The sequence below is a fragment of the Heloderma suspectum genome, chromosome 1 (genome assembly GCF_057233095.1).
Source record: "Heloderma suspectum isolate Gila_16-S chromosome 1, 16-S_ref, whole genome shotgun sequence".
Taxonomy (NCBI): Eukaryota; Metazoa; Chordata; class Lepidosauria; order Squamata; family Helodermatidae; genus Heloderma; species Heloderma suspectum.
Genome location: NC_139458.1, coordinates 115,311,372 through 115,338,072, shown reverse-complemented (window position 1 = coordinate 115,338,072; position 26,701 = coordinate 115,311,372). Strand labels below are relative to the sequence as shown.

At 41.7% G+C, this 26,701-nt stretch overlaps 1 protein-coding gene across 2 annotated transcripts in view; it reads right to left on the bottom strand.

Annotated features, from left to right (window-relative positions):
* SCUBE2 (signal peptide, CUB domain and EGF like domain containing 2) overlaps positions 1 to 26,701 on the bottom strand; it is an 81,043-nt gene that overhangs the window by 29,120 nt on the left and 25,222 nt on the right. Inside the window, exons 5-14 of one of the 2 annotated variants that reach the window (XM_084828342.1) lie at positions 23,221 to 23,346; positions 21,383 to 21,499; positions 18,190 to 18,279; positions 16,142 to 16,258; positions 13,368 to 13,490; positions 10,403 to 10,519; positions 9,020 to 9,142; positions 8,164 to 8,274; positions 5,417 to 5,503; positions 3,766 to 3,870 (exon numbers count right to left, since the gene is read on the bottom strand). In XM_084828342.1, the coding sequence (XP_084684468.1) occupies positions 3,766 to 3,870; positions 5,417 to 5,503; positions 8,164 to 8,274; positions 9,020 to 9,142; positions 10,403 to 10,519; positions 13,368 to 13,490; positions 16,142 to 16,258; positions 18,190 to 18,279; positions 21,383 to 21,499; positions 23,221 to 23,346 (1,116 nt within the window). The remainder of the gene's footprint in view (positions 1 to 3,765; positions 3,871 to 5,416; positions 5,504 to 8,163; positions 8,275 to 9,019; positions 9,143 to 10,402; positions 10,520 to 13,367; positions 13,491 to 16,141; positions 16,259 to 18,189; positions 18,280 to 21,382; positions 21,500 to 23,220; positions 23,347 to 26,701) is intronic. The other variant, XM_084828351.1, reaches the window with a different exon arrangement.

The following is a 26,701-nucleotide window of genomic DNA, read 5'->3' as shown; positions in this document are numbered from 1 at the left end:
GAGAAAATGTTTATGGGGCTGTATGATTAATTCCAGATGCTACCAGGCTAACTATAAGGAATTGCACTGGCATACTCTGGTATGTGGGCATAGTTTCAATTATATAAATGTACAGTGGCTCTAAGGAACGATAACAGCCAAATGTGTACAAGACAAAAATCTCTGCTGAGATTTTAACACTACTAAAAATCAGTCTATTTAAAATTAGCTCCATGCCTATTCCACTTTTAAGCCTGCTATGACAAAGGTCTACACAGTTAAAATAGTGGTGTAATAGTCAATTTTCACATGCAGGCTCTCATCGTGACCATCCCCAAGGCCACGCCCCCAAAGTGAATCCAAAAATGCAGATACGTGTGTTGATCTGTGTGTGTGTACCGCCTTTCCCCCAAGCAGTACTTAGCAAAATACCCAATTTATTAGGATCCGCTGACAGTCATAGAATAGTGAGCTGGCAACAGGCAGTGTAATGATTAACATGTGGGATTTTGGTTGAAGAGACCTGAGATTGCATGAAAAAGCAAAGGAGAGGGACACAAGTCCCCAAACAGCATAAGACCAGCTCAAAGTTTTCCAGGAGTTTTGTTTTCCCCAACACCAGGGAGAAACAATTTATACTTTATCTCACAGTCAACAAACCAGTTCTAAGAGTTTTTATCCCCATGAGGAGCAGGCCTTTGGTAAAACTAAGAAATCTTATTTGTCCATTCAAGACCAAGCCACCCCAAAATACTTTGCATTACAACAGGGATAGCTCACAGGAAAATCCATTTTCCACTGGAAAAGACCCTGATGCTAGGAAAGACAGAAGGCAAAAGGAGAAGGGGACGGCAGAAGATGAGATGGCTAGATAGCATCACTGATGCAATGAATATGGACTTGAGCACACTCCGGGAGAGAGCGCAGGACAGGAAGGCCTGGCGTGCTATGGTCCATGGGGTCATGAAGAGTCAGACACAACTGAACGACTGAACAACAACTATGTGGATTACAGCTAAAATCAGATGGAAAAGGGAAGTCTGAGGGGGGTGGCAGATTATGTTATTGTCCCTGCTAATCAAAAGGTCCCAGCAATTCGACCCTCCCAGCTCCATTATAACACTGCAGTTAAAGTTACTTCTTCACACAATGCATAACTAAACAATGGAATTTGGTTCTATAGGATGTGATAACCATCAAGTTGGTTGGCTTTCAAAGGGGATTAGACAAGTTCATGGAGGATAAACTTATCCATGGCTACTAGTCATGACAGCTAGGCAGTATATTACCTCCAGCATCAGAGGCCTCTGTATACAGTTGCTGGGAACACAGGCGGGAGGGTGCTATTGAACTCATGTCTTGCTTGTGAGCTTCCCATAGGCATCTTGCTGGCCACTGCAGGAATGGAATGCTGGACTAGTTAGGCCTTTGGTCTGATCCAGCAGGGCTCATATGTTCTTAAAACTTCAGAACTCTATGGGCTGCCAGAACCATAGCCGCTTTGATACTAAGGTATCTCCATTGCTATAGTTTCAAGGATTCGTTCACATAATTTGTATCAAGAGTGTGGATTTAAATGTATTCAGGTGGCTCTAGGGTTGTGATGAGATGTGTGTCACCCTACACTTAGCTGCCAGTTCAGACATTTAGCATGTCACTCCCCAGCAAACAAATCTGGAATCCTTTATAGTGGCACCTCAAATGTGGGTTGAGCTGTGAACCATTGCATCAACAAGAGGCAAGGCCTGTCAAGATACATTCAGTACATACCCTGGATACAGTGGTCACATACATCTTGAGAAGGGGCAATCTGTATTGCCCATTTGATTTTTCTCTTAATTGACCAGCATTGTAACTCTTCTGAGTTACAGTGGAATGCACAACCTTTTTAGGTTCAGGGGCTGAATTGGGTATGGGTAATCTAGCAAGGCCATATGAGAAAAGGGGTATGTCCAGAGCATTCCCACAACCCCCTTAGTTTTATAATTAAACTTCTGTTTATGGATGCACTGCTACATTGGTATCCCTCCATCATACGACCCAATCAGCCAATGTAATTTTGATTTTCCAAGTTAGTTAATGCTACTGATAGTCATTTCACCACTCCAACACTATGTTTTTCTCTTACTTTTATTTTTAAAAGTGGTGCTTCTCTGTGCTTCCTTGTGGCGGCAGCAGCAGCAATCAGAAGCAGTCAGAGCTGGTGTTAGAGAGCACACACAGAGTCATAGAGCACCTCTGACAATGGCAAAGAGAATGGAGATTTGCAGTTGCAAAGAGATGGGAGGTACGCTGCAGATTACTGATGGTGGCAGTGTGTGTGTGTGTGTGTGTGTGTTCCTTTTCTCGCTCCAAATGAAAACAGAGTACTTGGCACTGCAGCATGGTATTTGGTGGTGGGTTTTGCAGTGGCTGGGCATCTACACAAGAGGGCTTGGGAGACTGCCTGCAGGCTGCGGGTTGTGCACCCCTGGATTACCTGATGGGTAAACAGAAGTTCAGTAACCATGGCACTTAAAAATGTGGGCAGACTGCCACATGGCCGAGCAATCAATTGCTCAATGAGGTGCAAGCTGTACCCTGACCTCTCCTCACAAATCGCCCAAACTTCCTGTATGGCTACCAGGTTTGAGGACAACTGTTACTACTTCACCTCCCTCATGATCAAGCATCTGTCTCTCTGGAGGAACAGAAGCAGTAAAAGCCTTTCTTTCTACCTAGCTCCACTGAAGGCCTGTAGCTCTGGACTGGGGAATCACTGAACTATAGAAACTCAAAAATACTTATGTTATTGTCATAAACTCCCATACGATCCGATTTATAAGCCTCCCTGCTAAGCATCTGATGACCAAGCTGTTGCAAGGGTTCCTGTCTCCTTTATTCCCTTACCACTGCCTTGCTCTGTCCTTTGGGACACAACACTCCATTTTTTCATCTGTCTCTATAATATAACCAAGCCTCTGCTTCTGTTGGGCAATGCAGCCTTGCTCCATCCTGGCTACTCTTTATCATTCCTTGTTAGAGACTGCTTCACTCTGCCTCTGCTTGGCTAGTGAAATGCTTTCGGTTACTGAACTATATAAATAATCTTGAGTTCCTTTGATTGGACACTTCTGTAACAGAAGCTAAATGCTACCACAACCCTCACTGCACCCCCAACACCTAAACCACTTCCATGTGCTATCTATGTGTGCTGTTTCATGAAGGGTTCTAACTTCTCATCATAGTGGGAGATTAGGGGTGGGTGTCTGGAACAGAGTATAGCAGCACTATAGAAAGAAGGTCTGGACCTCTCCTGTACAATTGAGTGGAGGAATTGCACGAAAGCAGAATGATTTTGTCTGGTCTACTCATATGCCTGTAGTACATTATCATGACCAAAAGGCACCAAGGTCCTTAATAAAAGTTATAGATAACACCATTACAGTATTTGGAACTTAATGATCTACAGCGGGGGTGGGCCAGCCATTTTTGCCCCTCCTGACCCCTGGCACAGGCTGCAATCTGTAGGGTGCTGTGAGGCACACAGGGAAAAAGCTGAAATTGAATCCAAGCTAAATTGAACCCTTTGGGCACTCCATAGCGGCTACAGAGCGCCCCAAAGGCCAAATTTAGCTTGTAAACAAGCGTTTATGTTTGGCTGTTTGGGCACTCCGTAGCCACCATGGGGGGGAGGATATTGGGGGGATGGGAAGTGGTGTGGGCTGCATGGGGCCTGGGGGCCGCATGTTGCCCATTCCTGATCTACAGCATTAACCAGTTTTAATCACAGGTGTTCATCCATACCTGGCATTATACGGTGAAGAGCATCTTGAAACATCTTACTCTTTTTCAAGTTACATTTTCCATCATTAAACTTAAAGGTTATGCTTGTCCTAATGGTAGAGGGATCTTCAGAAAGAAATAGTAAAATAGTTACTTTCAAATGCAAGAGGAATGTAAACATTTGCAAACACCAAGCAGGTAACTCAGATGACTTTGAAACAACAGTGTATCGTATTGCCAGCACTTAAATATATAAATAAAGGCAGCAATCTGTTTCTCTCACTTCAAGAGAGAGCGCTCATAAAATGAAAGCAAAGCAACAAGCCAAGACAAAATCTATAAATAATATGGTGCAATGTTGTTATATGATGAACTCTATTTGGAGCAGTTGAGGAGCTGGTAAATTGTATAGCAGCATCTCTCATCCACATAAATACCAACTCCATAATACACCTGAGTCTGTGCTATATGGAGCTACCTTACATCGAATCTACACCAACACTGTGCACCTTGACAGCACTGCCAGAGATCCCCTTTCAAACCTGCTGACCCAAGATCATTTAAACACAGCCTTCTGCAATGGTCCTGGGACCTTCCTATGCTAAGATTGTTCTCTACCACCAATCTATGGACTCTCTCCAGGAATCTACACAAGGCTGCTCCAGTTTAGCTGCCCCCCAAATTGGTATCCAACTACCTGAAGCACTCCTTTGAGACATTTGTTTTTACAAAATAAAAACAAAAAACTAGAGTTCCAATGTTTAGTCAAGTAATTGATCAAAGACCCTTAGATCAATTGAAAAGGTACCACCAATTAACTGGGAAGCAGGTTATTAGAAAAGAAAATTGTATTTTATTTTAATAAAACTGCTTGCAACAGCCTTCCCTAACTTTGTGCCATCCAGATGTGCTGGACTACAGTTCCCATAACCTCCTAGTCAACATGCACCATGCTGGCTGGGGATCACGGGAGTTGTAGTCCAGCACATCTGGACAGCACAAGGTTGGGGAAGGCTGACTTATGAAGTCCATGGGCAGTAGTGTAATCTTAAAAGAAACATTCCTCTTTTTTCTCACCAAGCAGGTGGATTACCTGCTCCAAGGGCTCCCTCACACCGGGCTTTTATCCTGCAATTGGGATTGCTCCTTCACAGAAGTTTGCAGGCTCTTTACATGTGACCCTCCTGCACTAAATGCCCTTTGTTCCATTTTTAAATAGATCACAGATAATGAGCGATCAAATTACCCCGTTGTGTTCTGGTTCTGCTTCCTCCCTCAAGAGTTAAAGCAGCAAGAAGAGGCGGGAGATCAATGGCAGATAATGGAAGACTCAGTTAAGGGGGCGAGGAGGGGGAAAGGGGAAGGGAAAAAGGAAACACATGTAAAGGGAGTCGATTGTGATCCTAAATTTAAAATGGAAGCAGAAAGCCCCATTTTAAATGCAGGATTTTAAGCTGGTGTAGAAATGCCCTAAAATGGTGCCTGCGGTGACCTATGAAAGCAATAAATAAAAAATGGAGATTGTTTTCTAAAAACCTGTGTTATTCATATGGAAATTTAGACAGATTAGTCCATTAATACCCCACAGTTTCTTTAACTGGCTGACAGCCAGATTAAGAAAAACAAAACCCAGCCCTTAACCCAACTTGAAACATGTATATCAGATAATTACCTAAAGTAGCTGAGTCATTTGTATTTAGGATTTTTTTCTTAAGTGGAGAAGGGCTGCCACATTTTATAGTGTACGAATCTTCCAGGCCTAAGAGACAGATCATAAAGCTATACAATAAAACAGAAACACATGCAAGAGCACTGGTGAAATACACTCCTGGAAACTCACTCTAGTGTCTGTATAATTTCTCAAGGTTACAAAGACATGAATGACCATCGCTAGGTCTGTAATCCATATTTTATTTATTTAAAAGAAAGTTACAGCCTCTCTTTCACTAAATGGTGGTGGCAGAAGGCCCTCCTGGTTCCGCCAATGATCGAGAAGCACTCTAAAGCTGTGAGCCTATGTGACCATTAAGCAGGGGAGTTACAATCACACTTATCCTCCTCTAGATGGCCATCATTATCTCAGACATGTCTAGATCCAGCCTCAATTGGCTACCCACCCTCCAATGAGGTCCACGTTTTCTGACAGCTCTGGAGGAATTTCCTGCTGACATGGGTGGCTGGCAGTTTTGTCAATGCCCTGGTCGATCTGTGGAACAAAGAGATGGCCTAGGCAGTTGAGATTATTGCTCCCAAGCGCCCTTTCCCATCTAGGAGAGCCAGCAAAGCTGCATGGTTTAGCATGGAGATAAAAGTTTTAACGCAGAAGATGACAACAGGATTGATGTGGGAGGAAAACATATGGCAAGTCTGATTAAACAGGGGCTAGAGTCAATTTAGATGGGCTAGAGTCATTTCCACCACCAAAGGCATGGTGGTGATGGAGGTAAAAAATCTCATTCTTCTGCTACCATTGCTTCTGCTCAGTGCTACCAAGTGAAGCTGTTCCAAGTAGTAAAGGGCCTTTTACATCTTTACTAGAGATAGAAAATTTCTGGAAATTATGAAGTCATTTTCGGGGGTGGGGGGAGAGAGACATTTTTCCTGATTTTTCCCCCCAGGGAAAGAAATTGAAATTTTGGGAAATACTGAAATATATGCAATACTCACTTTCTTATCAAACCTAAACTTATTTTACTGCATTAACATAAAATGTATCGTATAGATTAACTTAGTTAGCATATCATACTGCACCATTTGGCAGTCCTAATGCATGTTTACTCAGAGCAATCCTAATGCATGTTTACTCAGAAGACGCACTCCGTTTAGCAGAGCTTACTCCCAAGTATAGGAGGTATGCATAGTACTGCAGCCTCAAAAGCTATAATGCTTTAGTTTTGTACATAGAGAACTGCGAATCTATCCAATACAAGAGACAGAAAGTGCATTGCAAACTGCAGCAACTTATGCTATCAAAGCACATGCATCTTCATTTTTGCCATCTGAGAAGTAGGGAGAAAAATAATACTTGAAGTGCTGAAGGCCCTCTATGCTTCTTTCATGAATATGGCAGCACTGTCTAGGTGCAGAAACACATTTTGGATCTGAGGCTGTATTTGTCTATACAGTACATACAGGAATTATCTGTAGTACATCTGTACATCATCTTACTGTAGATTTTCTTGTGTAAAAGTCTTCATGCTACACATTCTGAATGATTAAAAGCTTGTCTTAAAAGAATTCCATCATTCCAAAACAGAAAATATTTCATATGAGGGGGGTTTTAGTATTGCCCCAAATTTCCAAATGTCCTATTTCAAACTTTTTGTGCTTTTTCTCCATGCCGTCACATCTCTAGTCTTGGCCACCAAGAATAAGATAATCCACTGGAAACTTTCTGTGACCAATTTGCATACCGTTTTTAGGATAAAAGTGCTTGTACCCCTCCAGCAGGTTCACAGCTTGCAGGTACTCCCATCTGGCATTGCTTTTAGCTATGCAGATGGTGCAGTGACTACAAATGCTTTTTACCAAGTTTAGCTGCTGTGCTAGCTGTTCCTGGGGAAGACGGACCTCACAGTGGACAGACCTCCAGTCTGAACTAGAGATGCCAGGGAAGTTCTCCCAAGGCAGGGTCAGAAGGTAATTTTACAGGCCCTTAAAAATCTGCCTCAAATGTGTGTTGAGTTTTTAAAGCCATGAACATTTTCCCCTGCTCAGATAAAATCCCAGCCAGAGAAGAATTCCCAGCTCCAACCCACATCTTCACTATCCTTCTATCAGCAAAAGCCCTCCTTGGGAATCCCCCAACCCCCCAAACACACTCCATCTTCCCTTTTCTTACCTTTCAGCAGCAGCTGCAGGAGCAGCAGTGAACGCAAAAGGAGAGTGGGGGAGATAATCTGTTTGCTTCCTGCCTGTCTGCCTCCCTGACAGTGTGCCAGAGCATGGGGACCATGGCAGATGTACAACTCCAAAGGACTTCTGTAATTGCAGAAGCCCTTTGGAAAACTACATTCTCCCAGCTGTCCTACAGTTTTTCAGAATGGACATCAATGCAATATGCACATTGTCAACCATAGAGCCCCAAAGCCAACGCTCTGCACCCATGGGCAGATCTAACAGCTGTTCCATAAAAAGAACACAGAGTTGATGACTAAAATCCACCATTTTCTATACTTCATAATCTATCAGGAATTGTACATGACTGCTATTTTACATTTCATTGGCTAGTGCCAAAGAATTTTGCAAGGGAAAGCTAGTATAAATTTGTGGAACAAGTGATAAATACTACTGAATGTTATAAATACATCTGAATTTGATTTACTGACTGATATTTTCAAGACTTTTCTAGAGTTACTATTCTCGTATCCTTCACTCAGGATGAATAATGATACATTGACTTTGTTCTGCATGACTTACCAGAGATTAAAAGGACATCTGACGGGCAGATTAAAAAGCACCTATCACTTCCACCAGTCTTAATGCAGTGCAGAGATACTTGGGGTAAAATGACATCAGGCAAGGACCTTTCTATAGGGCAGAACAGAGACACTCACAAGAGAAAAAAAACTAAATGGCAGGTAAGCTTCTAAAATGCAAGTAAGAAGCTAGGCATATTACATAAGCTGTATCAATCTGCATTAATAATATGGAGATGGAAGGCACAAACACACCATATATATCTTTCTTTTTCTATAAAACCCTAACATTTTTTTTCACACAGACAACCACAAAAGGAAAAACAACCTAGATAAAAAGCACAGGAAAGAAAGCATCAAAGACCCGAAAGTATCTCCTGTTTTTTTGGCGGGGGGGGGGGGAGGGGTTAGCCAGCTTCAACAATAGCCGTGACGGCCAATTGGAAGCAATGTAGTATTGTAGGCTGGAGACATACAAGACCTTTTTCAGAGAACTGAATGCAGTTTGAAAGACAAATTGCAGCTCATGATATGTAAAGTTATCCCACTTTCACCTCTAGTAAGCAGGTTCTAAAGGTATTGTTTCAAAAACCTGGCTGGCCAAATGTAACTACTATTGTATTACTATCATAATAGTATGATAAAAGAAATATGTATGTACACTGTGGGATGGATATACAACTTCTCTCAAGTTGCTTTCAACTCCGTTAAAATGTACTGTGTGTCTTCAGCCATATTGAGGGGGAAGGCTGATCCACGCTGCTCTGCTCAATGGATCAATTCTGTCAAAATCCTTGAAGTTGCATAGCCTTCAATCAGGCCAAAGTCACAAAAACTGTTTGAGATCTTAATCTTACCGACACAGTCCTTTTTGTTCCAGTGTAATTTGTGGCCGGCATTACAGTGGCACTGATAATCCCCCAGTGTGTTTATGCAGGTATGCTGGCAGCCTCCATTGTTAATGCTACACTCATTGATATCTAAAGAAGAAGAATGTGGGGAAAAACATTTTCAAAGTGGTACCATTCTGACTTTGGTCAACATAGAACTGCATATGCACAACTATTGTGGGGTACATAATACGTTGAGAGCTACATACATTAGCTGTGCTATACAACAGGGGTGGGCAACTTGTGGCCATCCAGCTGTTTTGGACTGCAACTCCCATCATCCTTCATCACTGGCTATGCTGGCTATGGATGATGGGAGTTGTAGGCTAAAACCTCCGGAAGGCCATAAAGTTGCCCACCCCTGCTATATAGGAAGTTGGAAAGTTTGACACTTTTGCCATGATCTTAAAAATACACTTGGAAGCCCCACCTATTCAACTTCACTTTGGATAAAATAAGTGAACTTTGCTCTGGAGTCCAAGCACCCTAACATATACTCAGCCAAAACTTAACCAGGTCTACTTAGAAGAAACTTTACTGGTTTCAAGCTTGGAGCACCAAATGGTATCAATTGCTATACAGTGGTATCAGATCCTTGACACTTTCATCTTTCATTAAAAACTGATTATTGAAGGGAGTGGTGGTGAATATATAGAGATTCACCTTGAAGACCCAAAAGTGGGTGCAGACTGGGGCAAACCTGTGTGCACGATGCAACTTTTGCTGCCTGTTTCATACCCTGCTTGGCTGGCTGTTCCACCTTCCATTGAAGTACGTGTAAAAACCATCCAAATTGCTCTAGACTGGAAGTTGTCTCTTTTTGTGTAACATGCATCTAGCACCTCCACAGCCAGGCTCACAACTACAACACAGAGGGACAGACCCCCTGTTTTTAAACCACAAGAGAGCAATTATTTTAGCTCAGCTTGGGACACCCATTTTCTACTTTTTCAGCTGAAAAAACCCTTCTGAATAATCAGTTTGTTGAAACGTTTTGGGTTAGGACCTAGCGTTGCAAGCAGTTACCATGTACAATATCTAGTGCAACCAGTGGGTGTTTTGCAGGCAGCCATTCTCCGAAATCCAGCTCTTAGCACCCAAGTGTGGAATGCAACTGTTTATTCTAACACTCACAGCTGCTTTCCAATAAAAGTGAGAACAGAAAGTTGCTTAAGCAGAAGTATATTACATACCCAGCCAGACTTCTACTTCAAACTGTCCAAAAAGGAAAAAGGCAAACATCTGAAAAACCTGCAGCACTGAGTTTAAGACCCACATTTCCTATTGATGTTAAGATGAAGGAAGTAGCACTCCAATGAGCATGCCAGCAATAACTTCATATATACTCACCTCCACAATGTGTGAAGCCATAGAGTGTGTATCCTTTGTTGCAAGTACACTCGAAAGTGCCTGCATGATTGATGCACATATGGTCACATGTCCTTTCCAACGAACATTCGTCAACATCTGCAGTTTTTAAAGGGACACTTTATTATTTTGCTTCATGTTAAGAAGACATTTATGAAGTAGGAAAACCAGATGAAAAGTAAAGGCTAAACTAGCCTTTTAAAAAGCTGCTGGATTTGTAACCACTGCAAAGCAGTTAGCCTATCAAATGTTGCAAACCAAAGTTAATTCTTATACTTTTTTAGACCGTTGAACAACAAATAATTTGTTATGAGAAAGCAAAGCCAAAACAGTATTTATTAAACAACACTCAGTTATTTTCATCTACTATTCTCTATTGACCAACCAATGGCTCAAAGTCTGGTTTCAGTAGTACTTGCACAGCCCTATGCTAAAGCACTGGTCTACTGATGGAAATGCCACTTACTACTGAGAAATAGAATGGTTCTTTGCATCTCTGGCAGGTGAAGGATAAATGGCAGATAGCCAGCAGGTATTTTCTAAAGCTAGAAATGCTGGAAGTTGAGCCTGTGTAGAAGCTACTCTTTCTAGCCTGCTAACCCTGCTAATAACTCAAGCAGGGAGGAGACAGTGAGGGGAGAAGGCACAGTTACGCCTTGGGAAAAGAAAGAGGGTAATATTTATTCTAGAATAAGTGCCAAAATAAACATTACACACAGATACATGTGACAGCATTCTGATTGTCCTGGACAAACTCACTTTTCTGGGGTGGTAGGATCAAAAAGTGGCAAGGTGGGTGCTTTTTCCTCCCATCTACTCCTAAACAGCTCCTTCACTTGTGGAGGCTTAAATGTATATTATCCTTGCATTTAACGTGGGAAAGCTACTTTGGAGGGAATTTGGAAAACAGATACCGGGGGGCAGGAGTTAAGCAGCCCTCCCACATCAATTTGCTGACCCCAACCACTCTCTGGAAGTTTTAGCAGGGCAATCAGAATGCACACATCTGTGTGCACCACCTAGCTTGTCCCTAAGATTGCACAATCTTTTCGATAGTAACTACAACTACTGTTGTAGAGGAGAGAGAGAGGAAGAGAGGCAGGTGAGACCTCAGAGCCTTTTTCCAGCTAGGCTTTCCCACCACCCCAGGGCCATCTCCCATCAACAGCTCTGTGGGAAGTATTCCAGGGGAGAGAAGGAGGAATGACACCAGACACCGGCTCTTGTTCCAGCTGGATTCTCCCTGCCTTCAAGGAGACCATCTTCCACCAACTGCCCTAAGGAAGGGGTCCTGATGATTTTTTAAAAAATCCTCGAGTTATTGGCCACTGGTTTTACCACAATTCTGTTTCCTTTTTAAAATAGTACTTATTTTAACATATTTTATTCTTTTATCCTTTTGTATCTTTTATTGTTCTCCGCTATTAGAAAATAAATAAACCATTGTGTTATTTAATGTGATTTCATTATTTTTATGTTACTTATCAGCCACCTTGGTAGGGTTTGTATCCTGAAAGGTGGCATATAAATAAATGTAATAAATAAATACATAGTGTTTAATATTTAATATCTAGGAGGAGCATCCCTCAGTGGAGTACTGCTCCACTCCCACCAGAAAGAGCGGGGAGACAATTTTTGCTGATTTCCCTTCCTCCCTGCAGCTGCAAAAGTCTGCTCCAGAGGGTTGAGGGGCCCTCTCGAACAGTGTGGGGGGTCACACAGAGGGCTGCAGACGGGAGAGGGAATCAATGAAAATTGCATCCACCCTCTCTTCCTCCAGCAGAAGCATCCACTGGGTCCAAGTCCTCTCATGGACAAATATTCTTCCATTCATGGGGCATTAGTGAGAATCTAAGCCTAGATCTTTTTGTTGAAATCACCCATCCACCTGCAACTCAGAAGACTTAAACTATACATAGACAAAGGGCACACAGATGGAGAGTGAGGTCAGGAATTGAAAAATGAGAAATGAGAAGGGGTTGTACAGAAGAATATCATCTTTTGCACTTGTGACATTTAACTTTTTGGTAGTCAGCATTAGGTTTATAGCAACATTGAATAAAAGCAAAATTTTCATTAAATCATGAAATTACCAATGGTTCTAGTAGGAACAGGGCTGGGTAACAGATTAGGAAAAAAGAGGAAACACTTCAATCCTTAAAGAATACATATCCTTAGGATATTTTTACTTGAAGTCTTGTAAATTCTATGCTTCCTCTGCAAGACATAACATATAAATATTTGTCCTGCTAAGTCTGATCTAAAAAAAAAAAAAAAAAGATAAAGAACGACAGAGGAAATGAGGGTTCTGTACTTGGTGATCATTTCTGCTTTCTGAAAGTTAATATGGTTTCCAGAAGGTTTTCTATGAAATGGATTAATGCTTTTGCCGAATAGAATGACTAGTATTACTTTTGCATGTTAACACTTCACCAAATACCATCATGATTACCTTCCTAGTTATTTTTAATTTAGGGAGCTCACTTTGCTAATTATGGAACAATTTAAAAATAGCTTAAATCTCTCTCACTGAAATCAGTGGGAATTGAGAATCTTGGCAACAAAACCCTAAACACGTTACGTGAAGCACATCCCTCGGAATTAACAGAATCATCTGTAAAAATGACAATTATTCAAAGACTTCAGTCACTGAATGCAGACACACAAGAGAGAAGAACCTATGATAACTTTATATAGTTTTATATGATGGCATTGCCAACAACTTCCACAGAACAGTTCAGTGCATGGGTGAACACACACTCTATCAGATATGCTAGTAATATATGATTTCACAACACTATGCCAAATGCTTTGGCACTTAGCCACTTTAGAGAAAAGGAATTAGACTCCAGAACATTATTTGTGGAATTGCTAAGTACCTCATTATTGTCTACATGTCCAAACTATTCCAAATACATTAATTTTTATTGCTTCCCCCTGCACATACCTTGACAAGATTTTTCATCGGTTAATAATTTAAAGCCTTTTTTGCAGCTGCAGTCAAAACTACCAATTGTGTTCCTACAAAAGTGATCACATCCACCATTACTGGCCTGGCATTCATCAATATCTGTAACAAAAAATGAGCAACAAGTTAGTTAAGTAGCTTGATTTTCTTTTCTTGTTAGATCTTGATAGATAGATACACATGTAAGTGTCTTACACTTGAAAGTTGCCGGACTATCATATTCATATATTGTGCATAAAAGGGTCTAAATTTTTAAGAAGCAAATCAATGTAGTGCCCTTAATGGCAAAGAAACATCCTATATTTTCTTCACCTTCTCCCAATCATCTTGCACAGTCCAAAAAAACAGGATTCTTTTTAGAACAACTGCTCAGTCCCATCATGGAAGCTAAAATGTCATTAACTCTCTTGCATGCTACTACTCTTTCTCATAGCACCTTAGATAATTAAATTCTTTTCTATGTTTATGTTCACATTATTTAACTCAGAGGTTGGAGAAGGTAGTTCATGATCAACTGGTGGACTACTGGCCAATATCTGGAGGCTCATGTAGTACCTGCTGGACGCTGGAGTTCTTGCAAACAATACCGGATGTGATGGACCTTGGCTTGACTCAGCAAAGTGCTTACGATTGTGAGCAAGAGTGTTTGCTCAGAATCATTTTACACAGACTAGTTTGGTCAACTCCAAAGAAATCTTGAGTATATGCTTTAGCTCTGGAAATTTAACAGGCATCAGTAGACCACAGTGATCTAGTCAAAATAGTTTTAAAAGTATACAATGCAGGGCTGAAATCAGCTCCACAAAATTAAATCACTAATTCCTAAACTATATGCCTGGGCACACTGCCAAAGGAAGTGAGGGGGGTGGCTACTAGGAGGGCGGCTTTTTCTGCTGTGGCACCCCGGCTGTGGAATGAGCTCTGTAGTGAGGTTCGCCTGGCACCTACATTGTATTCCTTTCGACACCAGGTGAAGACCTTTTTATTTTCTCAGGCATTTTAGCATTTTAGCTTTCTAGACTTTTAGCTTTGCTGTTTTAAACCTGTATTTTAAATTCCTGCACTGCTGCTAGGTTTTATTGTGGTTGTGTTGTTATATTGTGGTTTTAACGTTCTATATATTTTTAATTGTTTTATTGTGTGCCATTTGGTTTTAATTTTTGTGAACTGCCCAGAGAGCTTCAGCTATTGGGTGGTATAGAAATGAAATTAAATAAATAAATAGAGTACCATGCAAAATCAATTAAAGACTTCTACAGGGCCACCATCATAGCCAAATGTATCATACCGTGAAAGCAAAATGCCACCAAGTCCTCTGATATGGATCAACGTGGAAAGACCCCTTAGATCCCACAGCTCATGAACAAATAGTTTATATCAGAAGTAGGCAACCAGATGCCCTCCAGATGTTTTGGACTACAACTCCCATTATTCCTGACCATTAGTCATGCTGGTGTCCAAACTATCTGAAGGGCACCAGGTTCCCTATTCCTGGTTTATATGGTAAGAGAGAGGGAAGATACATTTCAAAATATCTGGCAGAATTTCCTAGAACTCTATGTGGACCAAGGAGTAATAAATGGGATTCCTCCCCCTTGCACTATCCACCCCCTTACACCATCAACTCGATACTTGTTTGTTTTTATTTTATTCTCTCATCCCTATCCTCCTTTTCTTTTTAACATTTCATTTTTATATATTAGAAGAATAGGCATATCAATGTGTATATATAAGCTACAACTGTAAATAGTTTAGTATGTAACTTTAAAGACACATGCTCATGACCTCAGAGGAGGGGAGATAACCATGGAAAATGAAGGCTTATTGATATATGTCTTGTATCACCAATTGGGAAGGTGGGATTCTTTTCCTGTAAAAACCTCAAAAACATTTGAACAAACATTGAATTACAATAAAATAAAATCAGACTCCCATGAGCCCAGCGTACCCAGAAAGGGTGCTGCTGGCTACATCTCTGAAAACATCTCTGGAGCAGAGAGGAATCAGAATTACATGCCCTCAGTAGAGACATGCCCAGAACCAGCAACTGATGCAGAAACATAGAAGGTGAGCTCAGAAGGTAGTTCATGCTTTTTGCCTCCCATTAGGGTCTAAGAATGAAGCATGTCTCCTGTTTTCGGGGGGCGGGGGATATGTGTCAGCTATCCAAAGTATGGGAAACACCAGGTTAAAGATTTGGTGATTTAGGGCTCTTCACTTATTATGGGAAAATTAAGTTGCCATTTGTCCAACATATTGCCTTCAAAGCACATATCGCAACACAGAAGGGAGACACATGTTGGAAAATGAAAGTGGAAGACTCAGTCTATTGCCACTTTTGGAGCATGTTTACCAAGTGTTTTAGGTCTGTGTGATGCCCCTCATATATGATCAAATGGTCCTCATATTTCCCACCGTATGTGAAGTGGCAGCTATCCACTTAGAGGATATACTTGCACAAACAGTATTGCATAAACTTTGCTGAATAGGTACAGAGAGACTCCTCTCAGCTCCAGTATTCCTACCAGCATAGAACTGAAAGCAAAAGGCCAACCTCACTTTAGAAACACATTCCAAACTATTTGAGAGTAGAGGGCCCATCAGAGACCATTACAAGGCCCACAGCTTTCCAATTTCTCAAATTCTCTTGTCTTCTCAGCTTAGAATGGCATTATTTTCTTTGGGACGCTATGTAAGAATCACTTGCAGATAGCAATTTCTGTATGTACATTGAAAAAAAGCCTAAGCTCTACCTTTGCATGTCTTCCCATCAAGCTGAAGGGTAAATCCAACAGGACAGCTGCAGTGAACGCCTGTTGAGGTGTCTTTACAAGTGCGATCACAGCCACCATTATTTACTGCACAGGTTTCTAAAAGAAGGAAATAAAATCTGACATTTGCAGAAGAAAAAACTAGACAAGAATTTAAAACTAGTACGTGGTATTTGTTCTTATCCAACTGAATTACTTTTATTCTAACTTGTCAATTTTAAATTAAGATATGAGCACATCTTTGTTAGGTGAACTTAAACTATAGCTTCAAAGATTTTTAAAATGGAAGATGTGACAACTATACGGTGCGGGCAATTGACTACAGATCATCCAAGGGTATGGCTCCACATTTCATTTATTTTCATACAAGATGGCTGCACCCTGTTCGCTGATGGGTACTTAAACATGGGTACTTGATCTATGCATTAGGAGAGTCAAGTGAAAGTGAATGGACATATCAGTGCCAAAGAAAAGGATGTGCTTAATTGCATTTCTCCATTGGGCCAAAGAATTTTCCTCCCCTTTCCTCCCCCATGAGAACCTAGGTCTCGGAGGAGGAGGAGGAGGAGGAGGAGAGTACGGGGTGTGACCTGAAGGATGCTAGAGCCTGGCGCAGAGCGAAGCGGGAAAATTTAGAGGTGGAGCTCAGACGTTCCACCTGGTTGGCTATGCGTATAGGGGGGCACAACTGTAAGGGAGGGGCATCCCTCCCCCGAGTTATTCTGGCCAGCAAGTTCTTGTTCAAACTGCCAGCAACGTATGTCTCTGATTCCCACTTGGCTCCTCTATTGATATTCGTAATTGTGTGGAGTAGCTGTTTTCCTTTGTAGCCTGAGAGTCTCCGAGGATTTGCATTTGTAAAGAACCTGGTAGCTAACTAATAAAGTAGGGAGCCTGAAGCCTGGTGCCTTGGAGTGTGTGATTGCGAACGGAGAGGACCAAGGAACGTGACACCATGGTTAACAAACCGTCAGTTGGTTCATTGTGAGAAGTGGGTCTTTGGATCAAGGGGCAGATTCTCATGTCCTGCAGAACAGAAAAACAGCCTTGAAGTTTAAATTACTGTTAAAATGGACCTCAGTTTTTCCACAGAAAAGCTATGGAATGGCCATGTTACTTGACTCATTTTTTCCCCAAGGCAGATCGGCAATCACCCTCAAGCCTCCTACTGTGGAAGGGAATCAGTCTCATAACTATGTATTTTCAGTATCTTTAAATGCCTCCTTATCTGAGACACCACCTGAAATACATTACTTAAGAGTAAGTCCTGTTTATTTCAGTGGAATTTTATTTCAAGCAAGAGTGCTTGACCATTCCCCAAAGATGCGGTTTCCTACTCTCATAACTGGACAACAATTATCTCTTGTGACCTATCTGCAATTGTCAATAGCTTCCTTTCTGGGAAAAAAACACTCCTTAATTCTATATGGTTCTGCAAATCTGAGACACAAACTGCAGTTGCAATTCAGCGCAACTGGAAGAGGCGCCAGGTGCTTCTAGGCGGAGGCCCCTAGTACTAACTATCAAAAGGTGTTGTGCAGCTATCCCATCTTTTCTTCCTTAATGGACTTTTTCCTGGTAAGAAAAGATGGAAGAAGTGGTGGGAAAACATAGGAGGGCTACAAATTATGGACAACAATGTCTGGACCTCCCATAAAATTCCATGAAAGAGGTGGGATGATAGCACAATTAAAGCTTCATCTAGAAGCACCCACCATCTCTCTGTGTAAAGGCATGACTGCACGTGCACACCTCTGTGGCAGGTGACAAAAGGAGAAAGTGTGACATATGGTTCACATAGGCACCACTCAACAGAATATAGTTCAGCATTGCCTGGAGCATTCCATGCCAAACTGTCCAGGTATGAAAGCAAATGGAACTTCCAGTGATGTCAATCGGCATGGATAAGAGTGTTTACAGAAACTGAAAATGATCATGTAAGTTACAACACATCCATTGGGAAAAGGTATTTCACACAGCAAGGTTAGGAAAGCCGTCAGTATCAACAGTCAGGATTGAGCACTTTTTACCCATGAGCAGTCGTCGTTTCACCCGTTTGTCTACATCAGCTGCTAATGTGGCATTGTTTTCGGAGATCTCAGTTGTAGCCTCCTCTCTCTCTTTAGAATTGAAAAGGGGGAGAAAAATCACAATTGGTCCTCCATGCAGTGGAAACAATCTTCTAGGCCAGGGGTAGGCAACCTAGTGTCCTCCTGATGTCCCATAATCCCTGACCATTGGCTATGCTAGCAGGGGCTGATGGAAGTTGTAGTCTAACACATCTGGAGTGTACCAGGTTGCCTACTCCTGTTCTAGGGAATACATTTTTCTATAATAATATTTTTCTATATAATATAATATTTTTCTATAGTCCAAGATACACCATGCTTGCTTGAGCAATATGCTAACATACAGGCATCTGTTTTATATTATGTCATACAAAAGAAGACAGGCCTCGAAGTGATGGTTGGTAGAAAACAACTTTCATCCTAGCACAATAAAAATTATAAGAGTACTGAACACATTTTGACTAGAAATCTTCCTCAGGGGGAATGGGATCCCCTTTGCTTACAAAAATGGACCCTCTTGGACAGCTTAATTACATAGGATCCCGCAAACACATTGTGCACTCTATGGTTTTTACTCTGCCAAAACAAAACTTTGTTCTATCAAGCACAAGTTTAAGGCTGCCTTTTTTTTTGGATTTTGATTTTAGCACTGTTCCTCCTCACATATCTGCTGCCCTTTTGCTTTTTAATAAGTCAGACAGGTAGTCAGTCGGGCTCAACAGTATCAAGCATAACTGGCAGCAGTTCTCACAAGTGACTAGGAAAAATGCTATTAACATTGACCTGTTTCGCATGTTTACTGCATCTTAAACAAGGCACGGTGGCTTGTTTAAGTTGGTGCACATGCCAGCATATACTGGACACCATTTTCTTATTTATTTATTACATTTCTATACCACCTAGTATGGAAGCTCTCTGGCCAGTAATTACCTGTCTAGGCTCGACTTATCATGTCGTCCAAATGCAGGTGGGATGGCTTGTTGGAGGGGGAAATGAGGAAACAACCCTCAAATAACCCAACCAGCTATGGGTCATTCGAGGATTGTTTCCCCCTCAAACAAGCCATGCAGCCCAGGTTCGGATAGCACAACAAGGTGCGCCCAGGCAGGTAATTAGGCAAATGGTGCCCAGCATGCACCAGCACATGCCTTGGCTTAAACAAGCCATGGTGGCTTGTTTAAGCTGCAGTGATTGTGCAAATCAGGTCATTCTCTCTCACACATACAAGTACTATAATTGACAAGCAGCAGGTTTAAGATGCATAAATCACAGAGTGCATAATAAGCTAGGGGGACCAATTGGCAGGGGAAGTTATGATGACCACACAGGAGGTTTCTCCCGGCCCTGCCACCTTAGATCCTTCAACTGAAAGCACCAAGGATCAAATCTGCTGCGTTACGTGTTCAGCCATTATGCACTGTTACCATGCTAAGCATTATAGAGGGTTTATCTTCATTCCATTCCAGCTCTTAGACTACAAAATACCATGGATTAACTGATGAAAAGTAGCACTTTGCTTCAACACTATTATTTACATTTTTATCCCACTGTTCTGCCAAAGTGTTCAGGATGAAGTACATGGCCTCCCTTTATTTCATCCTCACAACAAGCCTGTGAGGCATATTAGTCTGAGAGACAGTGACTGGCCCAAAATCACCCAGAAAGCTTCATGTGGGTGATCTGGGGAATCCAAACACAGGTCTCCCCAGGCAAAGTCCAACACTCCAGCCATCCCACCACACTGACTCTTGAGTATGGAGGACCCCACCTCAAGTGAGGGTTTGAACCAGAAAATGCTGGCATGGGAGTAACCATGTTGTTGGTCCTTCCCAGGTGATCTGCCTCAATCTAATATTACCACAGTGCAGGATGGAACTAAGGGGAGTGGCAGCCACACCATTCTTGTAACCTGAAAGTTCACAAACACATCCCCCCCGCCAACAAATACATTTCAACAGGGTACAAGATGACCCTACCAAATATCCTGTTGATACCTGTGGCAGTTCATGTCGCAAAAAAAGTGGAGTGGGGAGGAACCCAGGATGTTAGGTGGAGATGAACTCTACCTACTATTCCTAGCAGGTCCTTAATTAAGACTGTTCCACACATGAGGGTTTAAATGAATACAGAAGAGCAATCAGATATATATTCCAGCCTGTATTGGTTTTACATCTGCATTACAAAGTGGTTTCAGGGAACACTGATTTAAACCTCATACGTAAAAACTCCTTAAGAATGATAAAATCTTCAAAACTAAGAATTATGTAAATTTGCACTGCAACTGATATATTTGGCACTGTGAAATATTTCCTCAAGACTTACATTTACAACCGAGAAATATTTTTAAAGTATATTTTAAAGGAAACAAAGTGGACATTTAAGTCTTGCCAAGTTCTTATCTGGATTCAGGGCTATTATCATATCTCATTGTAGATGCAGGCACGCATCCACACACGCACACACACACACACAATAAAATATAACATACACAACTCTAAATGCTTGGGTTGGAGGTGGGGGAAGTGGTTCCGCTTTACAGATATAAAAGCAGATAGCTAGACAGACAGGGCTTTTCTACATGAGGATTTTATTGTGTACTCATTGTTCCTCACTCACGGTTGTTTATGGGTGCTTTAGATGATGTTGTGACCTTCCCATTTCACTTGTGTTTTTTAAGAGCTCTTTTGGGGGAGGGTTGGAGTGGGGAAAATCCAGTATTATTTTTCATCCCGAAACAAAACACAAGTCCCTATTAGTTTAACTGCATTATTCTGGTATACCACAGCACCACCTAGAACTTATATAGCAGAAATACAGGAAAGATAGGAAAGTAAAAGCTCTTTGTGTAGAGATCTGATCTCAATTCTGCAACGAAGCTGGAAGTAGACACAGCAGGTGTCTAGCTTTGTCTAGAAAAGCTCATAGATGGACAGATAAAAAAGCAGAACCACTTTTCCCCCCCAGACCCAAGCTTTCAGGGTTGCCTGGCCAGATTTGGAGACATGCTTCTCATTTAGAATGGTGCAATTTGGACCTTCGTCAATTTTTACCCAAAGTTCATCGAAACAAATCACGCATCCAGAAATGGCTAAAGGCTGACTCTCAATGTTACTGCATTTTAATCTAACTGAAAAGACTTCAGGTGCTTATGTACCAAGGCAGGTTTTCCCATTAGAATGCACTGTGTACTCTGGATGACATCCACATACGGGTCCATCATCTGCATCTTCGCACATGTGCTGACAGCCGCCATTACCATGGTTGCAAGTCACTGCAAGGAAAACATACATCTTCAGAAGCATTTACAAAGCCTATGAAAATCTGTAGCCCAGGGAATCTGAATCTTGAATATGACATCTTTGCCTTTTATACATTTGGCAGGCCTATTTTAACAAAAATTTCATCTGTTGCACATGTACTTAGACACAGTTGTCAAACCAAAGTTAATTATAACCAAGGGCAGCAAATAGATTAGAGAGTTTTGTTCACTGGCATTCTTGCTTTTAACAATTTAATTTAAAGCAATTAAATTAATTATACTATTCATTACATTTTAATTGCTTCTATTTAATGATGTATGATTGATGAGACAATGAAAAGCAAGTGCCACAGTAATCCATCAAGCAATATTTCTCAGAATATTTCATTTAAGGATAGCAATTTTTCTTGGCTAAGCAGCATGGGCAACTAACAGAACAGTTCTATACATGTCTGCTCAGAGTAGTGGAATTTACTCCCAGGCAAATGGGTACAGGATTGCAATCTAATTTTCTGTGTAGAAAGTCACCTAAAACACAAGGGGCAGTATCCAACACTGCTGCTCCATGGATGTAGTGCTAGTGTAAGTGAACGGAGAAAACCATCACTCCAGCATATGCTATTGGCTTTGCACTAGAGGTCATTTATGCTAGTGCTACGTCAATGGCGTAAGCAGAGTGGCAGCACTGGCTACTGCCCAATATTTGAATTCAATGCCGGATGCAAGTAGTTTACAGGTGCATCTTTGGCACCAAAAATCCACTCACAGAAAATAGCTCTGATTAAGATACAGTTAAAAATCTATTCTGTTAACTTAGTATTAATGACAAAGGGCAGTATCTAGTGTTGCCTGTGTGCTAGTAAGACCCACTGCTAGCACAACAGGAAGCTAGCAGATCCTGCAACAATCAGAAATGAGCCACAATGCTTGTATCTAGAGCTGTCAGAAATTATTTCCTATTATGCTCATGGTGGGTCCTGTTAATGCAACAGAAACAGTGGGAGCACAGCAGCAGTAATGGATATCGCCCAATGTCTTGAAGTACCTTACGGACTAACACACTTATGGTGGCCTGGTATTGCACAGGCATGAGCCTATTCCATAAAAATGCACTTTTAATTTGTTCATCTTAAAAAGTGCCACAAGACTCTTCACTGTTTTTTTTTCTGTAAGAGGCGATGGGCATGGCTACACAGAACACACGACATGTGAGAGCAGCCCAGAGTTTCTCTGGGTGTTGGGAGGCAAATGAGCAGGGGAAATAAGCCTTTAAGGAAAGAAAAAAACTAGAGATAAACAAGTGATGAAAGGTGGCCAGCAGCTGTTCCTTCTACATCAGGGTGCACATGAGTGTGAGAGACTGTGATCCCTTCCAGCTTTCTATGGCCTGTAAGTGGGGGAGCCTTCAGAATTCTCAACAGGCAGACTGGGGTGCTCTCATGTGGTGAGCAAAACATGTAGCCCAGCTGCAATCTGTCTACTATTCTAGGATTAGTGATTAATCAAATAACCATTGTGTAACAGCATTTATCCAACAAAGCTTTGTGCCAAAATGATAACTTTGTACAGTGACATTTTGAAAATCCACCAGTTTAATGTAATTTTTATTGAAATTGACTTTTAAATATCATCATCCTTGCAGAGGAAGCCCAAATTAACAATCAGCTACAGAAATGCCAGAATTCTACTTGCTCGCTTTGAGAAACCATAAGTATGTGTAGAATGTTGCATACAAATACAGTCTCTCTGGTTTCTGGCCAGTTCAAATCCAGGTCTGCATTCACAGGCTGCTCCTCCTTTTGGCGCTTCTTTGCAGATATGGGCACAGCCATGATCTTTATTCATGCAACTCATGCCTTCTGAAAAAAAAACACAAAAAGTGATGCATCCAAGTTCTGTGCAGGTGACATATTCTAGATATGAACTTTATCACTATTTAAGTGAGTATCAGGCGGCCTTGATACAGTCTACCTTATTTGAACAAAAGAACCCTGTACAAAATTTAAAGAGCAAGAGTAGAAGCTTAATATGCAACACCACAACGTAAGTTTTATATTCTCTTTTCTCAACTTTTTAAAGCTATTACTTCTGCAAGGAACCCAAAATGGCACAGGTAGGAGTATGACCCAATTTTTTCTTCACAACAGTCTTGCAAGATGGGCACAGTTGAATTGGGGGGTGGGGGGAATTAGGTAAGTATATAGTTGTTTGTGGCACAGCAGCAGCTAGACCATACTGCACCATGTACCAGGCATATTTCAAATACTGGAGAAGCAGTTCATCAGCAATTTATCTCCAATGACCCAAGCATTCTTAATAGAGTCAGCCAATAGAGTTCAAGAACGTTAATAAATCTTGCAGATCAATATCGTCACCCAGAGTTCAGGCTACATTTAGAACAGGTAACTGCGTAAGCAAAAAGGCCTGCTGTGTCCTTGAGAATTATGGAAACTCCAGCAAGGCACGTTTAATAGTGAGCTGAATCCTACAAGGCATGCATGTGGGTGAGGCCTCCCCTCTACCAATGGGTAGAGACTCTGTGCCCAATCCTTAACTGGGTCAGGACAATTTACACCCTTCAGTTCTTTGTGCATGTGACTGAAAGGTTGCCTGCACTCATAAAGCCCGCTGACAGGTATCCCTTTCTTCTCATCCATGTGGGAACAAATTATACCGCCAAGCGGAGCTACGAAGAAATCACGTCAGACTTTGAAGCTTTGGGAAGGAAACTCAAGAACTTTGGGGCCCAGATAGTTTTCTCATCCATACTTCCAGTAGTTAAAAAAGGGATAGAAAGGGAACGAAAAATATTCTGGTTGAATGACTGGCTAAGAAGGTGGTACCAATGAGAGAGATTTGGATTCTGGGACCACGGGCTATACTTCCTGGAAGATGGGCTGTTGGCAAGGGACGGGTTGCACCTCACAAAGGCTGGGAAGAATGTGTTTGGCCACAGCATGAAGAACTTCATCAGGAGGGCTTTAAACTGAATCCTATGGAGGAGGGAGATGTAAAGTTGGGGGTAACAATGGACGTAGGCTCATGCACTGCAATGGAGAGAACAGCTCTAATAGTGCCCAATAATAGTCTTCAGACACATGTAGGAAGAAAGCCAGACTATGAAGCACATGGTCTTCGATGTCTATATACTAATGCCCAGAGTATGGGAAACAAACAGAACAAACTTGAACTCTTAATACAAGAGGGAAATTATGACTTGACAGGTATAACTGAGACTTGGTGGAATGACTCTCATGACTGGAATACAGCAATTGAAGTATATAACTTGTCCAAAAAGAACAGGAGGAACAGAAAGGGAGGTGAGGTTGCACTGTATGTGAAAAAGACATCTCTCTGCACAGAAATACAGGAGGAAGAGCTTGGTAGCCCCATTGAGAGCATCTGGATCAAAATAAACGGATCAAAGAATAAAAGGAACATGGTGGTCGGAGTCTACTACCAGCCACCCAATCAAAGAGAAGACAAGAATGAAACTTTTGAAAAGAATAGCCAATGTTTTACGGAAGCATGATGTAGTAGTAATGGGGGACTTCAATTTCCCCGATATTTGTTGGGAGACAAATTCTGCAAAACATGGCCCCTCCAGGAAATTCCTGACTTGTGTGGCGGATAACTTCCTCCTACAGAAAGTAGAGGAAGGAACTAGAGGATCGGCTATCCTTGACTTGATCCTAACCAACAGAGATGACTTAGTGGATGAAGTAGCAGTTACAGGAACTCTGGGGGAAAGCGACCTTGTTGTACTTCAGTTCTTGGTTCTAAGGGAAGCAAAAGCCAAGTGTAGTCAAACACGTACCCTGGATTTTAGGAAAGCTGATTTTCATAAACTCTGAACAATGATCAGTAAGGTCCCATGGCAAGCAACGCTAACAAGAAAAGGAGTCCAAGATGGGTGGGAACTTTAGGAAATTCGCAAGGCACAATTACAAACAATTCCAACAAGAAGAAAAGGTGGAAGACAACAGAAGAAGCCAATGTGGCTTCACAAAAAGCTTAGAGATGACCTGAAAACAAAAAAGCACACATAAAGGAAGTGGAAAGAAGGCCAAGTAACAAAGGAAGAGTACAGGCAGGTAGCACAGAATTGCAGGGATGGAGTCAGGAAGGCTAAAGCTGAGAACGAGCTGAGGTTAGTGAGGGATGCTAAAAACAACAAAAAGGCTTTCTTCAGCTACATGCATAGTAAAAGGCAGAGGAAAGAATTGTTTGTTCAGCTATTAAATAAGGATGGCAAAACGATAGCAGATGACAAAGAAAAGGCAGAAGTGCTCAATTCCTACTTTGGCTCAGTCTTCTCCCAAAAGAGGGTCTATAACCCCCCTGGCAAAGGCAAAGTACAGGTTGAAGGGGCAGGATTGCAGCTTGAGATTGATAGGCATATGGTCAAGGAACACCTAATTACTTTGAATGAGTTCAAATCTCCAGGGCCAGATGAACTGCATCCTAGAGTAATAAAGGAACTGGCAGAAGAACTCTCACAACCACTGTCTATTTTCTTTGAGAAATCATGGAAGACAGGTGAAGTGCCAGATGACTGGAGAAGGGCTAATGTTGTCCCTATCTTCAAAAAGGGTAAAAAGGAGGAACCTGGGAACTACAGACCAGTCAGTCTGACATCAATCCCTGGGAAAATTCTGGAGCAGATGATAAAAGCAAGCCATCTCTAAGCACCTTGAAAACAATGCAGTGATTACTCAAAGCCAACATGGATTTGTCAAGAACAAGTCCTGCCAGATGAATCTGATCTCATTTTTTGATCAAGTCACCTCCCTTGTGGACCGTGGGAATGCTGTAGACATAATATACCTCCACTTCAGCAAAGCTTTCGACAGAGTGCCCCATGATATCCTGATAAGCAAACTAGCTCAAAGTGGGCTAGATGAAACAATGATCCGGGGGATCCACAGTTGGCTACAGAATCGGACTCAGAGTGCTTATCAGTGGGACCTTCTCAAACTGGGGAGAGGTAACGAGTGGCGTACCACAGGGCTCAGTCTTGTGCCCAGGGCTCTTCAACAGTTTTATTAATGACTTGGAGGAGGAGGTGCAGGGAATGCGGATCAAATTTGCAGATGACACAAAATTGGGCAGGATAGCTGATACTTTGGAAGACAGAAAGAAAATTCAAAGTGATCTTGATAGACTGGAGCACTGGGCAGAAAACAACACAATGAACTTTAATAGGGATAAATG